The sequence below is a fragment of the Perognathus longimembris genome, chromosome 28 (genome assembly GCF_023159225.1).
Source record: "Perognathus longimembris pacificus isolate PPM17 chromosome 28, ASM2315922v1, whole genome shotgun sequence".
NCBI lineage: Eukaryota > Metazoa > Chordata > Mammalia > Rodentia > Heteromyidae > Perognathus > Perognathus longimembris.
Genome location: NC_063188.1, coordinates 615,474 through 632,087, shown reverse-complemented (window position 1 = coordinate 632,087; position 16,614 = coordinate 615,474). Strand labels below are relative to the sequence as shown.

The window sequence follows — 16,614 nt, the reverse complement described above, 5'->3', positions numbered from 1 at the left end:
ACATTTGAATGGAAGCACAATATATATTCAAATTGGTACAATAACCAAATCGAGCCTCCTTTTATACTGGTTGTCTCCTATATATTAATTGCTAAAAATTATTTGGTCCCTTAGTCATGTAGTATTTAGGTAACAGACTTGTTTCCTTTTCTTTCCTTCCTTCCTATCTTTCTTTCTCTTTATTTCCTTCCTTCCTTCCTTCCTCTTTCTCTCCCTTCTTTCTCTTCTTTCTTTCCTTCCCTTTGCTCATCTCTCTCTCCCTCCTTCCTTATTTCTTCTCTCTCCCTCCTTCCTTCTTATTTCTCCTCCCTCCCTCCATGCCTCCCTCCCTTCACTTCTTCCCTAGCTCTCTCCCTTCCTTCTTTCCTTCTTTTTCAATAGTGCAGGGGCTTAAACCTTAGGCCTCACATTCTTTCTTGGTCTTCTTGCTTATGGCTGGTGCTCAACCACTTGAACTATGCTTCCAGCCTGGTATCCAGCTGGTTATTCGAATATGAAGTCTTGCAGACTTTTCAGTCTAGACTTACTTCAAACCTCTATCCTCTGGATTTCAATCTCTTGACTAGCTAGGATTAGAGGTGTGAGCCACCAGAACCAATCTAGGTCACAAATCTTGTATACAATTTATTGATTGTGCTTTCTTCTTTAATAGACTTTAACGTTTCTGTGTTATTAAACAGTGATTTTGTATTTTTGGTTTCTAGATTTTGTATTCTGCTTTGTCACTATTTGACTTAATTATTTCCCTGTTTAGTTTCTACTTTGATTTCTGCTATAAATATTTTTTGGCATTTCATTACTTTCACTCCTATTTATTCCTGCATGGCTTCTGTGTTTCCTGTTAAACAAACATTCTTCCCCACTGCTTTCATTTTTCAGTAGCAGCAACATGGATTCTATTATCAGTGAGTTTGGGTTGTCTGTTTTAACTCTTGTTTCCCTGAAGGGGGAGCAAAAGGGCTGTCATGGGTTGATTTTGCCTAAGTCTTGGGTATTCTCCAGGCCAGGGACTGGAAGAAAAGTAGACTACAAAGAGGCACATGGGAATTTGGGGAGTGAAGAAAATATTCTACATTGCAACTATGTTGGTGACCAACTGTATGGACCGCAGGAACTTCATAGGGCAGTATACAAAAAAAATCAACATTACACTATGAAAATAGAAAGTAGCCTGAGTTAACAAATGAATGCAGCCAGCGATTTTCAAAAGAGTGAAATAAGATAAAAATTATAGTAAGTACAGTACTATGTATAATGCTGGATTGCATATCTAACTCAGGACTGTGGTTCCAGCTCTGGAAAAAGGGAAGTCCCAAGGTATCACCTGTGTAGTAAGCCAGCCCAGAAGGAAGCAGCATGGAAGAAGAGGACAGAACACAAGATATTACATTATTAGAGACAACATTAAAATATTTCCCTTGAGAGATTATAGACAGTTTTTAATCTTTGGTGATTGTAGGGAGAACAGGGAGAATCCCTCAAAATGAACAGAATTTACTAGAATTATGAGGGTGGGTGAATGTTGATGGGAAGCAGAGTGATTAAAGTTGTAAAGAGCATAATTCTCACCCATATACAAATAAAAGGGGTCTATAAAATGTGAATCAAGAAATAAAAGAAAGGGCTGGGAATATGGCCTAGTGGCAAGAGCGCTTGCCTCGAATACTTGAAGCCCTGGGTTCGATTCCCCAGCACCACATATACAGAAAATGGCCAGAAGCGGCGCTGTGACTCAAGTGGCAGAGTGCTAGCCTTGAGCAAAAAGAAGGCAGGGACAGTGCTCAGGCCCTGAGTCCAAGGCCCAGGACTGGCAAAAAAAAAAAAAAGAAATAAAAGAAAAAGAGATGAGCCTGAGACAGAGTGACATGAAGGGAAAAAGACAAAGAACCAGAGCCTCACTGCCTCTGTCACATGCAGTCAGATGACAATACTTTATTGTCCTCACATCACAACCACCAGCACCTTGCACAGTGTCTCTCTTCCTCCAGCTCCCAATGTCAGGGCTCACCAAGTTCTGCAAAGGGACACTGCACACAGATGGAGGTACAGGAACTGGATAGAGCCTTCACATGAAAGAACAGCCCTCCATGTAGACAGATGTGAGATGTGGAACACTGAGAAACTGGCTGTCATGCATCAAGGGGCAGAGATCTCTGGGAGAGGAGAAACAAAGGAGGTGAATGCTGAAACCTATCTTGCTTTGAACGAAGCACAAGAATTTTCTTCATGCATGCAGTTCAGGAGGAAGGCAAAGAGTCGGGTGGCTGGAGCCTGTGGGATGCAGGCAAGAACATGGCAGAGGTACAGAGCCATGGGTCCCACAGTGAGCTGGCTAGAGTATCCAACAGGCGACAAGAAGCTTATGAGATAGCTGAAAGAGGCTAGGAATTTTCCCTTTACTTATACACAAAGACAATGACAGGTAACTCTGTCTATCCTATAAACAGGACAGGTAGCAGTGACTGTCCTCACCTGTCAGGGGAAAAGTCTCATCACTGGTAGGAATCAGGTAGAGCACAATTGAGGTTCTGATGTCAAATGAAGAGTGGGAAAATTCAAACAATAATGAAGAAAGAAACAAATAAAAATAATTAAAGGGATTCAGGTCCGGGCAGAAAGAAGTAAAAATGCATTTGATACAATTTACTTTTACACATAACATTTATCGTTATAGGAAATATGAGGGAATCTACAAAAGAGCTATTGAGCTAATTTTTAAGTTTAGCAAGATTCTAGTGTACAAGCTATTAAGAGTGAGTTAACTATTAACCCCTAATGAAAACCAATCATCCTAGTAATTTCCTTCATATATCTGAAAGGATGTCAAAGATCCACAAAATTCCTCCTCTGTTGTTAAGCTTCTGAAAAAATAAGGTTTTACATTTTGACGGAAAGACAAAGGCAGTTGCAACAAGGGTATGTAGAAAGCAGAATTCTGTAATATACATATCTATATATTGATATGTGTAATATGTATATATGTGCTGTTGATCAACAAGCATTAATAGTAAAATAAAGTAAATAGGTAGTAATACTTGCTCTCAGAAGCTGTCTTAAGAAAATAAACATTCACTTAATAACTTATGTAGACAAATCCCGTGAAGTCATTACCCATCACAAAGTAAAATATTGAGAATTTAATGTTTATACATTATAAAATTGTGAATTTTCACATTTCTATATAATGCCATTTTTTGTAAAACTGTTTACGTATAGAAAAGTTATGGTACTAAGTGAAAAAATGCAGTATAAATTTCAATAGTAAGCCTTAAAATTTATATGCACTTTTTCATACATTTTATATATTAAAACAAAGAAATCTGAGAAAGTTCAAAAGGTCAATCAGTATTTATTGACAAATGATTGATTGGTAATGATTTTTCTGTTTTTTCCATTTCCTAAGTTGCCTTCACTTTCTTAGTAGTACCAGGGATACTTGAATTTAGAATCTCATTTCCAACATAAAGAGTAAAATGGGACAAACCTAGAGGCTGCACATAAAAAGTAGCAACAGATGCTGCTACTGATGCATGACATAGTGCTATTATTGGTCTTTTTATATAAATAAATATAATTTGAATTCTTGGAAACTTTAGCCGTGCTGTCAGTTCTGGAAACATGTATTACAGTTTACTGTCCTGAGATGGCATGGTACAGAAATTAATAGCTGTATTGGTCTATAAATGTTAAACTTATTTTTTCCATTGGTACAGAGGTAATCACATTAATATGTGAGGTCTTCCCTATGTGGGTTTGATTAAAGAAATTAATAAAGTATTCTCTAAATAAAAAATAGCTTTCTTTCTTTTTAAAAACTAGCTTACATTAGTTAGACAACGAAAGGTTCATTGCTAAATTCCATATGAATTCACAATATATTCCAATTTTATGTCTTCCTTTACACTCTGTTCTCCACGCCCATTTAGCTTTATTTTCTTCCATTATAACTACCTAAGCATTCAAAATTAGGAAACAGAAAAAAAAACCAAAATTAGGAAACAGAAAAAAAAAAACCAGACACACAAAAGATATCAATGACATGTAGAGTCAAAAACTTAATCCTGATCAAGTGGCAACTACTCAAAATGTCAAGTCTCTAGTATATGCCTAGTAGGGGGAAAATAATATTAGGTTCAGGCCTGTTTCCTCGACCTCATCTCAGCACACCCAGAGTTTCCAAGCGTCGAATGTTCCTCATCACAACACAAAACAGGTCCAGGAACTTGTTGACCGAAATGTGGAACTGAACGAGGTCTTCAGCCGTCCACTTACTAAAAGCAAGGGGGAGAAAAACCATCAGGTAGAGGAGGAGAACTCTGGAGAGGCAGGGCAGCCCCTCCCCACCCTGCTTACACCTAACCCAGCCGGGCCTCCACATGGCACCCACAGAGTGCAGACGGCCTCCCACTACCCAGCGCCACCCGCTCCAGCTTCTCCTAGAACTGACACAGTCAACACACTGCCAGCCACTGTGAGCTCTTTGTGCACCATCACTTCCTGACGTTGGGCAAACGTGAGCAGGGCCCTGTGGGCCATCTCTGCCTGCAGAGGGGATCCAAACCGCACCATCAGCGAGCTAGAGGAAGACAGGGTTAAGGCACCATCCATCCGCGGCTGCCTCTGCTCCTGCCTCAGACCTCCTCACCTTCCAGAGGCCTGACTTGGAGAGCGTGCCGCGCCCACCCTGAGCACCCCAGGCCCCCGCCCGGAGCTGCAGCCCTCCACACACCTGCAGTCCTACCAGGCACGGATGACTCCCTGCCTCGCCACGAGGCCCTCTCTGCTGGGGCCTTGGCCACCCTCAGTGCACGCCCGCCCCGGTGGGGCCTTGGCCACCCTCAGTGCACGCCCGCCCCGGTGGGGCCTTGGCCACCCTCAGGGCACGCCCGCCCCGGTGGGGCCTTGGCCACCCTCAGTGCACGCCCGCCCCGGTGGGGCCTTGGCCACCCTCAGTGCACGCCCGCCCCGGTGGGGCCTTGGCCACCCTCAGGGCACGCACGCCCCGGTGGGGCCTTGGCCACCCTCAGTGCACGCCCGCCCCGGTGGGGCCTTGGCCACCCTCAGTGCACGCCCGCCCCGGTGGGGCCTTGGCCACCCTCAGTGCACGCCCGCCCCGGTGGGGCCTTGGCCACCCTCAGTGCACGCCCGCCCCGGTGGGGCCTTGGCCACCCTCAGTGCACGCCCGCCCCGGTGGGGCCTTGGCCACCCTCAGTGCACGCCCGCCCCGGTGGGGCCTTGGCCACCCTCAGTGCACGCCCGCCCCGGTGGGGCCTTGGCCACCCTCAGTGCACGCCCGCCCCGGTGGGGCCTTGGCCACCCTCAGGGCACGCCCGCCCCGGTGGGGCCTTGGCCCATGGTGCCCCTCCCACCGTCCGTTTCTTCCCCAGGGTGTGGGCAGCCTGCTCTCAGGCCGCCTGCAGAAGCCGTCCCTGGACCTCGCTCCCCGGCTCCTGTCCCCACCACGGTGCCAAGGCGGCATCTGGGAAGGATACAACTCCAGGAGGCTTCCCGGCCCTAGGGGGGAGGGGGCGGCCTCTCCCCCGGCTGTGGGGGCCCCTGGCTCGGCCTGGGCCGTGGGGCCTGCGGCCGCGCCCCCCGCGCCTTCCCCACCACGGCGCCTGGGTTCGGGGCTGCCCTCCGCAGCGCGGCCTGGCGCGCCTTCCGGGCCGCTCTGGGCACCGTCGTCGCGCTGGCCACCCTCGGACGCAGGCCTGCCGCCGCCCGCCTGGCCCTCGGGCGCCAGGGCGCCGCGCTGGCCTCGCTCGCTCTCTTCTTTCGGACTGGCTGAAGCCCCCGTGCCAGCCCCGCCGCCGCCGCCGCCGCTCTGGCCTTCGTCCGCCATGGCTGCCCCGTCCTCGTCCTCCGTCAGGTCCAGCTGGCTGAGGGCTGACACCACCGCACCCGCCATCTTCGTGCGCAGTCAGCGGCGGCAGCAAGTACCGTGGGAAACGGCGCTGCTCGCACGTGCTAGGGGATGCCCAGGGCGCCTGCGCAGCCCCGCCCACCGGGGAGGAGTTGCTTCCACCCAATCAGGACCCTCCTAGGCTCCGGGGCCCCTCCCGGGTTGCCACGGCAACAGGCCTTCCCGCCAAGGTTCCTCCCCTGACCTCCTGTGCGGCCTCGAGCTTGCTGGCTCTGCAGGCTCCTCCAAATTGGCCCATTCGTGAGGTCCCAGCGCCCTCGCGGGGGAGGGGGAGAGGGCGCCTGAGTCTTGAGGAAGCCCAGCCCTATTGCAGGGACGTCTCTCGAGCTACAGAGTCTGCATGCACAGGCCTTGCCTGCACCCCGCACTCTCCCCACGGGCCACTGCCCTCTGAGGCACGTCCGCCAAGCCTTTGCGCTGTATCACGGCTCCTAGGCACGGGAGACTCCATCAGTGCCCGCACAACACTCGAACCCGGGACCTCCCTAGTGACGCACCCGCTGTCCTCCAGTTCTGGGACGGAGCGGGTTGCCTCCGACCATGGGTAGGCCAATCCATCCCTCGGGTCCCCCACATGTGGTCCAGCCCCTAGGACTCGGCCTGTGACGCAGGGAGCTGCCTCCAGTCCCTGTCTCTAGGAGCACTCGGGCCTGCCCTGGGGCCTGGGCTGGCGTCCTGAGAACATCATTATTTGTCACTGTGGTGTTGGGTCACTGGGGACCTGAGGCTGTATAGCTAGCTGCATATGGTGGGGGAGGGGTGGCAGCCTAGGCCCAGGCTGGCACTTCCCACCACCTCAGGACGCTGGAAGCTTCCAGACTCCAGGCCCATGGAGACGGGACATGCAACAGGCCCATGGGGAGAGACGGGGCACATCGCAGCTGCTATGCTCTCTACTGGGAACACCCTCAGGGGCACTCCCTCAGACCCCCTGATAAGACCACAGAATTGTGGTACTTCAGAGCTGGAGGTGTAAAAGCTTTCCCCTGAGAGGAGATGCTGTTCTCGACACAGCTCACTGATCCCTTAACAGAAAATATTCAGAATGTCCCCATTCTCTTAAGTATCTTTCTGTTCTTTCTTTGTTCTGTAGTGCAGAACACTACACCCTGCCATCTGTAGAGACGGTACCTATAAATCTGGGAAAGGAACAGAGCATAGAAAGGAATGGACACAATCATGGAAAAGATACTGCAGTAAAAGGCCAACAGCAGTCTATGTAATAAACCAATGTACCTCTTAGAGCTTCAAACACTAGAATAGAATGGGATTTGGCAAAATATAATGTGAAAATGAAGAGAAGTCTAAAGTCAGTCATAAGAATTTTTTTTTTTTTTTTTGCCAGTCCTGGGCCTTGGACTCAGGGCCTGAGCACTGTCCCTGGCTTCTTCCCGCTCAAGGCTAGCACTCTGCCACTTGAGCCACAGCACCGCTTCTGGCCATTTTCTGTATATGTGGTGCTGGGGAATCGAACCTAGGGCCCCGTGTATCCGAGGCAGGCACTCTTGCCACTAGGCTATACCCCCAGCCCCAGTCATAAGAATTTTACACAGTTGCTTTTTAAGAGTTTTGCTTTCCAGTAAGCCATTAATGTTTTCATTACCAATCTTATTCCAAAAAACAACAATCAAGTCTCCCCCTCCCACAATCCCCCTAGGTTCCAAGCCTCTACAGGATTTGCTTTTCAAGTATGCTCCTTTTGTGTACTCAACACCAAATCCTGTGCATTGTTACACAATAGGCTTGTCATTTCATGAATATCCATGCCAACTTTTTTGCTCATTAGTCTATTGATGGGCACCTGGGTTGATCCTCCCCCCCCTTTTTTTTGGTCAGTCCTGAGGCTTGAACTCAGGTCCTGAGCACTGTTGCTGGCTTCTTTTTGCTCAAGGCTAGCACTCTGCCACTTGAGCCACAGCACCACTTCTGGCCGTTTCTATGTATGTGGTGCTGAGGAATCGAACCTAGGGCTTCATGTATACAAGGCAAGCACTCTTGCCACTAGGCCATAACCCCAGCCCCAAACCCCAAAATTTGACTATTGCTCATATTACTACAATGTACATGGCATGTAAATATCTCTATGTTAAAAATTACTTTGATTGTTTTGGTTATGTACCCAGAAATGATATGGCTGTGTCATATGGAGTTCTACTTAACCTTTTTTTTCTTTGTTGACCCTTTGAACTCAGGGCCTGGGCACTATCTCTGAGCTTTGTCACTCAAGGATAGTGACCACTTTGAGCCACAGCACCATTTCCAGTTTTCTGGTGGTTAAGTGGAGATAAGAGTCTGTCCTGGTTCACTTCATCCTTAGACCTCAGTCTCTTGAGTAGCTGGGATTATTTAAATTTTTCTTGATGATGGTCATTCTGTTGTGAGGTAGGATCTCAGCATACTTTTGATATGCATTTTCCTGATGGCTTAGAATGAACATTTTTTCACATATTTCTTCATTTGAAGTATCTTTCACTTTATTTACCCACTTATTGATTGGGTTATTTGGTCTTTTGGTGTCTAGTTTTACATATTTTGGATATGAATTTCCTGTCATATGAATAGCTGGTAAATATTTCCCATTATGTTATTTGCTTTTCTGTGCAGAATCTTTAATTTCATCCAATTCCATTTGTCACCTTTTTTATTTACTGAGCCATTAGACTCTTTCTAAGAGAGTCTTCTTCTCTATTCATATCATGAAGTATTTTTCCTTTGTTGTTTTATAGTACTTTCAGTTTTAGGTCTAATAGTATGGCCTTTAATCCATTTTGATTTGGTTTTTTTTTGTTTTTGTTTTGGGATAGGATGAGAGGATCTAGTTTCAGCAGATATTTTCACTGTTGAATTCTACTAGATGTTTAAAGAAAAACTAAATCCATGCCACTCAAACTCTTCTACAAACACAAAGGGACACAACACTTCCAAACTCATGTTCTTACTCTGATAATAAAGCCAGATTAGGATATAAAAAATACTGTGAATCAATTTCCTTTATGAACACAGACACAGAATCCTCAACAAAGTTCTTGAAAACCAACTTCACACACTCATTAAAAAAAAACAAAAAACCTCATACATCATGATTAAGTTGGCTTCATTCCAGGAATGCAAGGATGGTTTAATATATATGAATGTATAGTGAAGCATATAAAGCCATTGCCTTCTATAATATAGTATGGCATATAAATTTGCTTTATACTTTCTCTCTCACCTGTGTTCAGCATGGTCTAAAAACTATTGTGACATAACAGACATCTCTAAATTTAGTGACTTAAGAAACATGAATCATTTACTTTGTACATTCATCATCAATTTGGGAAGTCACTAGAGGTAAGCTTAATGTTTGCATTACGTAATACAAAAAGTTGGAGGAGTCTATTCCTGATAGGTGATACTGACATGGTGGGGAATTTTGTGTGTGAACATAGTCAAGACCACTTAAAAGTGTCTGAAGGAGGAGTCTTCGTTTCTTTTCATCTGTTTCTCCTCACTGTATGATGCCTGGGTTTAAAAGGTAGAAAGACAGAGAGAGACAGAAAAACAGAGACAGAGAGACAGAGACAGAGAGACAGAGAAAATAGAAACAAGAGATATGGGGAAGGAGAAATCAACCAAGAGGAAGCTCTGTCATTTTGTATAACTCTGCTTCAGAACTCTTTGATAATGGTCAAAGCATTCACTGCCTAATCTGTATTAGAGGAGGGGATATATCCTGACCCTTTTATTGCAAAGTGGCTAGATTCTGGAGCAGCACACAGGACAGAAAATATAATTGTGTCCACTTTTCAAGAAGACAATGTACTAGAATTAGGTTTCCCTTAGGGTGACAACATCGAATAGGAAGAATCCAAGTGATTGTGTAATCCCAAATGGAAGATAGATTTGATAGTTCATACAGGAGAACTCTAGGGTATAATTCCTATTTATAGTTTATTCTAATGAGGTAATGGAGCTAGGATTTGGTAATGCTGCACCACTCAGAATGGAGGGCATGGAGAATCAATCTGAGGTACTTCCAGCTGTTTGCTTTTAAAGCCACAGAAGCTAAAGGAGCCTGAGCTAGGAGCTCTTCTGCAAGAGAAATCTGAGAGATGTGAGCTGTCTGAAGTATCTGAATCTAGGAAGAGGAATATAAAACAGGAAAAAGAGGTCTCAGAGGTTTTAGGTGGAGTACCAACAGTGACTACCACATCCTGCCAGAACATAAACTCCACAATAAAAGATACTTTTATTTCACTTATGTAGCCTCAGTGTCCAATAAGAATATGTGTTGTATAATAGATGATCATTAAAGTATGTTAAATTGAATTGACTTGTCAGTGTGAATAAATCTTTTTATGCTTTGTGTGTTTTATGTGTTTTATGCTCTGTGGCTGCAAGTCTTCCATATCCAAAGTAATGAATTTTAATTTTTTTTTTTTTTGGCCAGTCCTGGGGCTTGAACTCAGGGCCTGAGCACTGTCCCTGGCTTCCTTTTTCTCAAGGCTAGCACTCTGCCACTTGAGCCACAGCGCCACTTCTGGCCATTTTCTGTATATGTGGTGCTGGGGAATTGAACCCAGGGCCTCATGTATACGAGGCAAGCACTCTTGCCACTAGGCCATATCCCCAGCCCGAATTTTAATTTTTGGCAGTATTGGAGTTTGAATTCAGGGCTTTGCACTTGCCAAACAGGGGCTCTACCACTGAGCTGCTTCCTTTCCAGGTGTGTGCCTGGACTGTGATCCACCTATTTCAGGCTTCCTGTTGTAGGTAGAATAACAGTGCATGACACTGTGTCCAAATATGGGTCTTATGAACCTTCCTGGGTGGGCTGGAACCACTGTCTTCCCAACCTCAGCCTTGCAAGTGACTAGGCTTATAGGTATGAGCCCCAAGCACCCAGCTGCATCTTCTAATAGTTTTCTAGTCATTTTCCTTATAATAGTTTTCTGATGCCCTGGAGTATTTCATGCTAACTTCATGTTTACTTGCAGTGAATACATAGATATTTAATTTACAGATTGATAAAATGTATGTATCCACCACTCAAAATGAGATACAGAACATTTTCATCAACCCTGAAAGTTCTTATGCCTCTTTCTTACAATAATAATTTCTACAGTACAGTCAACCACTGTTCTGAGTTCTATAGCACAGATTTTGAAAATCAATAAAAAGTCTCATTAAGAAATTATTTCCCTATATGAAAAAAGATTATTTTATAAGCACTAAATAGTCATAAAATAAGGTTTATTACTCTAGGTTAAAATGTTTGCATAACTTTAAATAAACAACATGTGTATTGTATACAAAGGAAATGATAATTTTCATGATTTGAATTGTAAAGACAGTGAAATAATTTGAGATTTCAACACAAACATAGGTTGTGCTTTAATATGAAGGCAAACAAATGAAAGTAGAGATCTGTCCAAGAAACAAACAAAAACAACTGAACAGAAGCAAAATGGGTGAAAGTGTTAAAAGGGGCAACATTGATCATGATGCATTGGCTTCATAAACTGCTTTGTTAAAGGGCAACTCCTTTCTACAACTACTTAAAGATAAAACAAGCAAAATGGGTCTACCAAAGCAGAAGAAAAACTAAACTTTATCATTCCGCTTTTTCCATTGAGATTCACCTAGAACTGGTGTTTATGTGTGGTGACACAGTGGACTTCATTTTGTCTACTGGGATGTCATAATGTGGCACCTTGTGCTGGGAAGGCTATCCTGTTCTGGAGCTTCCTGAGTTCCTGAGTGCCCCTTGTTTTTTTCCTAATTCTAAAAAATGAATTTAAATAATCACTGAGTTCTGCTTTTACTAAAACCATGAAACTGTAGCTTAAAAAAAGCATATTCATCCCTACCCAATGCTCCCTCTGTCATACATGAACTTTTGTGGATATGAGGGTTTGAGTTTTTGCTTTATATGCTGTGGGAGCCACTTTACACTAAGCACTACCCTCTTTTAATAGTAGAAGATAAAACCAAATATAAAAAATAAGTGGCACAATGGAGATCATTGTAATAAAATGTAATTTAAGATAAAGGGAAATAAAAGCTAAACAGGAAGCTGAAAACAGAAAGAGTAACAGGACCACCACATAAGAGGCTAGGGGTTCAGAGAGCAATTGACTTACATTTTGAGGTTCCTGTTTCTCTGGTCTGCTTTGTGGGCCAATCTATTCTGGAACATGTATATCAGTGTTTACAGTTGGCCTTATACTGACCAGTGGTTTCTCTTTCTTTCAGCACCAGTACTAGTCATGGTTGTCTTCTCTATACCTTTAGCCTGTTGGCTCTAAACTGGAGCCCAGTTTCTAACATGTATCACAGCCTAGAGATGCCACTGACATAGAACCCAGGGCTGCTAGGAGCCTTGGCCATGAAGAAAAGGGAGGTACAAGTGAAAGAGATCATTCCAGGGGAGAGACAGGCCTAGGGCTCCTGTTTTGCTCATGTAAAAATGGAGGACAAAGGTCATGCTATATGTAGTGTCAGGAAGAGCAGTAGATTTTCCTGCTAATTATTGAAGCTAGTTTCTGAAGGAGGAAAAGGATGTCAAGATATTGTTTGGCTGAGCAAATATACTACATTACTAATTAAGCCACCTGCTCAACTATTTGCAGCCAAATTTTGTGTAGGTCATTGCACATGAGTCCAGTTAAATTTGGTGTACTTGAAAACAGTAATAAAGCCTATTTATAACACTCAGCTTTCTAAACATGGTCCTCCTCATTTATATTGAATGTCATCACTTCAAACAAATTAAAGAGAACTTAAGTCATTATTTTCCCTTATAAGACCTTTATTAATTCCAGAAACAAAACAGTAAGAAGCAAAGTGATTTTTTGAAAAATTGGTGTGATTGTAGGTACAGATATGGTAGGAATGGGAATTGAGAAGACTATTAAGAGAAGGAAAACAGGCTGGAGAGGAACCTTCAGTTTGTACTTAGACTTGTAGGTCATGATTCAAGTGACATTTGCTTTACAATGAAGTGGCTCATACAGTAACTCCAAGTGGGTTGCTTTGTGCCTTGATGGCTAGGCTGTGTGCTGGGCTCAGGACTCCTTCTTCCCCAAGGAAAGTTTAACTTCTCAGAATTCCTGGGTTTTTGGCCTTCCCAACTTGCAGGCTGAGACCCTTCTGTTCTCCATCCTGCACCAGAAATGGAACAAAAAAGGAGCTACAAGAAACAATGTGGGATTAATTGCTGCATTGCTCTGTTGTATTGATTCACACATCTTTCAGGAAGGTATCCACTGCACTATGTACAGACATGCCATGTGTGTGATCATAATGGTCTCTGCTCTCATTTCTGCAACACACACCAGGTCCATGGTCCGTAGCACAGTCCTGTCTTATATACATAGACTGTCTACACCAGAAAACAAGATTCAGCTGGCATTCTTTAAGGTTAATGGAGTTTTTCTCAGGAGCACATACGCTGTTGTCAGCTGAAAAACTACCCATGTTTCATTTCACTGAAACATTGTACGTTTGCATAGCCATTCTTTAGGAGTTTGATCAAAGCAGAACATAACTGCCTATATCTTGGAAATGAAGGATGATCCCAACTTAAAAAATTATACTGAACTCTATTGTTTTCCATACTTTTAATGTAGACAGTGACTATTTAGAGCATTCCTGTTTTTAATTAATCACATTCAAACATGCCATACTACTCATGTATATATTGCTTCATGGCATAAATATATTCCTGGAAATATTTTGTAGGGAAGAAATTTCTCCTTTTTTGTGTCTCCCTCTCTCTCTCATTAGTTGAGTGACATTTCACTACTGGCAATTTCTCTTCCATCTTCAATCTGGTGTGGGTCTTGACACTTGGGCCCATAGCTTTTGTGCATCAGACTTTGCCAGGTAATCAAGGATCCAAAAAGCAAGTGCCTCACACTTGGGGAAGCTACTATCTGTGAGAAATGTCAGTCTGCAGCTCTTGCTTCTTGCCTGAGATCCTGTAACTTTGCATCAGTCACATAGAGAAGTTGTCAACTCCTTATAAGCTGTGACAGGGGCCTTGACTAGGATCACTAAGAACCCTGAATTTAAAGTATTTAGATATTTCTCCCAACTTTGCCACCTGAAGAAAATAGTGTCACTGCTTTGAAAGTCAAAGTAACTTCTTATATGGTCAAAGCTCTTAAGATTCTGATATTTACTTACCTTTGGGGCAGTTTAAAACTCTCAAACTCTGTGGCAAAGCCTACAATTGCCCCAGCTATCTACTATCATAGAGCTGCCTATCTGATTCATTCTCATATTTGACACTTCGTTTGTTTGTTTCTCAGTTGTTCAAATATGTCATCTGGTTATAGATACTCAGAAGAATACAAAGAGGCATTAAATAAAACTCCATGTCTAACTGAGTCCTTCATTCTGGATTTCATAGATCCCATGAAACCCATAAAGGAAAGGGTGACAATATCCCCTTAGAAAGCAGGATAATTTGTACTGTCAGGATTGGATTGTTTCTCCAGAAGGGAAAAACTAGTCAGGAAACCTGACAGTGGAACTTATTATTTTTTTCTGGCCCTTCATAGGATAACCAGGGACAATTTATATCTTCCCGGAGGTGGCAACGATTTATCTGGCAGGGAAGTCGATTGATTGCATAGGAGACAATTTGGCCTACAATGGATCTTAGACTGACCACAAGGAGTTATTTCTAATTGTTAATACTGATGATGTTAGAATTCCAGTTAGACATTGCACAGAGCTCCTCATTGGACACACATATCTTTCAAGTATCAAAGTATCTTTTCAGGTCCCTAGGAAAGGGAGAGGGGATGGTGGCTCATCTTCTGTCTGCAGATATTTTCTATGTCTCCAAGGTTGACCCTACTGATGTATTTCCCTCCTGAAATCCTCAGAGGTGGTGTGAGATAGCAGAATGAGCAAATTGGCAAACTAGACAATCTCTAAACCTAACTTTGTCTTAGCTCTATCAGTGATTTTGGGCTACATTGTTCCCTCTTAGCTTTCTTTTCTTCAATGTGGGAGCATCAGTCTTTGCCATGCCTAGACTCTGAGGTCTTTTAGGGGAAGGGATGAGGTGATGAGTTTGACTGCTGGGAAAAGGCCAACAGCAATGAAATAGCAAGCTTAAACAAAATGTCTTTAGAGCCATCAATGTTATCTGATATGCTTATCATGAAGCCTGGGCCCTATTGCCCATCACTTGAATTATATGTCTTCAGGAACAGAAATGATTGGCCTGATGAAGTCTTTAGATAAAGAGTATGGATTCTGCCAACAGTGCTATGCTTGATTTCCTCAACTGTGTCTTCAAGGGCTGCGACCAGGGTCTCCAGGGGCCCTGTTGTCAGGATGATTTATGATTCCAATCAAAGCACAGGAGACAGGACATAATTTTAGGTATTGAAGGCAAATGATGTCATACTGTTGGTAGCAATACTGGTTCTACCTTTGCTCCAAATAGTGTTTGAAAATTTTAAAACAGAATATTTAGAATAATGTTCTCCCAAGTCTTAAAAAATTGTTCCTACCCTTCCTGAATGGATGCAATTTTTTATTTCTCAGTTTGTGAATGTGGAATTTTCCATCTCTTCCTCTTATGACTATGGAGCCAACGGCAAGCATCCCTGAGGCTGAAGAAGTGAACTGTCTGCTACAGGGCGCAGCACAGGGATCTGGGGGCTAGACTCTTTCAGATCTCTCTCTGGGAGGAAGCTGCCACGCTGTTTTTCTCCATTCAAAGCTTAAACAAGTTCTCTCTCCTAAAGATGTTTGCCAAGACTACCAAAACTATATATTCTTTTTTTTTCAACTGTGTCGCCCATTGGTGTGTTTTCCGTGAAAAGAAAAAGCAAACCGAGCCCCACATTTCCCTCTTGCACACTTGACTCAAGCCCACACTTCTCACGCTTTGGATTGCCTTTCATCCGTCCACTCCTGCTTCGTGCTCTGGAGAGCCTGTGTCTTCTGCTCATCCACCTGGACATAGTCTACTCTTTGCTCTTCTGAAAGAAGTTTCTGAGGAGGGAACCAAAAAGTTTCCATTATATGTTAACTTAATAATTCAGGACAATAGCTGCCTCTCTTTGGTAGATTACATTGTCATTAAATATTTTCCTTTCCTCTCTATGGAAACATAATGTGTCTGTGTATGTGTGTAACATTCTGTAGCTCTGACTTGCTTTGAGCAAAAGAATGTGAGTTGAAGTCACATATGCCAATCGTAAGGAGAAAAGAGGCTTCCTGGTATTCACTCACTTTTTCCTCTTCCAAGAACCCTGAGTCAAAGATGACCTGGAACACAAAGGCCTAGTCTGAAGTAGTCTTTCTCATGAACAACAACTAAAAGAGCCTTTGTTGTTCAAAGCAGCTGAGATTCATAGGTTGTTCTGAACGTAAACTGACTGATGTGTCTTTTGTTCTTGTTGCTCCCATCCTTTTGACCACCTTTTCTTGAGTACCAGTTCAGGTTTTGGGGACAAAACACACAAATGGAACCAAGCTATATATTCTATTCAGTGAATTGCTTTTCTCCATCTAACAGCAGATTTTTAGACATAAGCATCATGTGCTGACTTAGCATTCATTCATTCCATGACTTACTGATATTACTGGCTAGGATCGCCTTTATTGGTACAATGAAAGTGATCCTCACAACAGTTCTTGATGTAGGTGTTATTATTTCTGATCACTACTTTTCAGATGAGAAT

At 43.6% G+C, this 16,614-nt stretch overlaps 1 protein-coding gene across 3 annotated transcripts in view; it reads right to left on the bottom strand.

Annotated features, from left to right (window-relative positions):
- Nucleotides 1-12,032: 12,032 nt before the first annotated feature.
- The window catches only part of Gab3 (GRB2 associated binding protein 3), a 63,583-nt gene continuing 59,001 nt past the window's right edge, over nucleotides 12,033-16,614 (bottom strand). For 2 of the 3 annotated variants that reach the window (XM_048336362.1, XM_048336363.1), the window contains exons 10-11: nucleotides 15,813-15,922; nucleotides 12,033-13,066 (exon numbers count right to left, since the gene is read on the bottom strand). In XM_048336362.1, the coding sequence (XP_048192319.1) occupies nucleotides 13,006-13,066; nucleotides 15,813-15,922 (171 nt within the window). In that variant the 3' untranslated portion in view covers nucleotides 12,033-13,005. Of the gene's footprint in view, nucleotides 13,067-15,812; nucleotides 15,923-16,614 lie in introns of those variants that run through there. The other variant, XR_007209377.1, reaches the window with a different exon arrangement.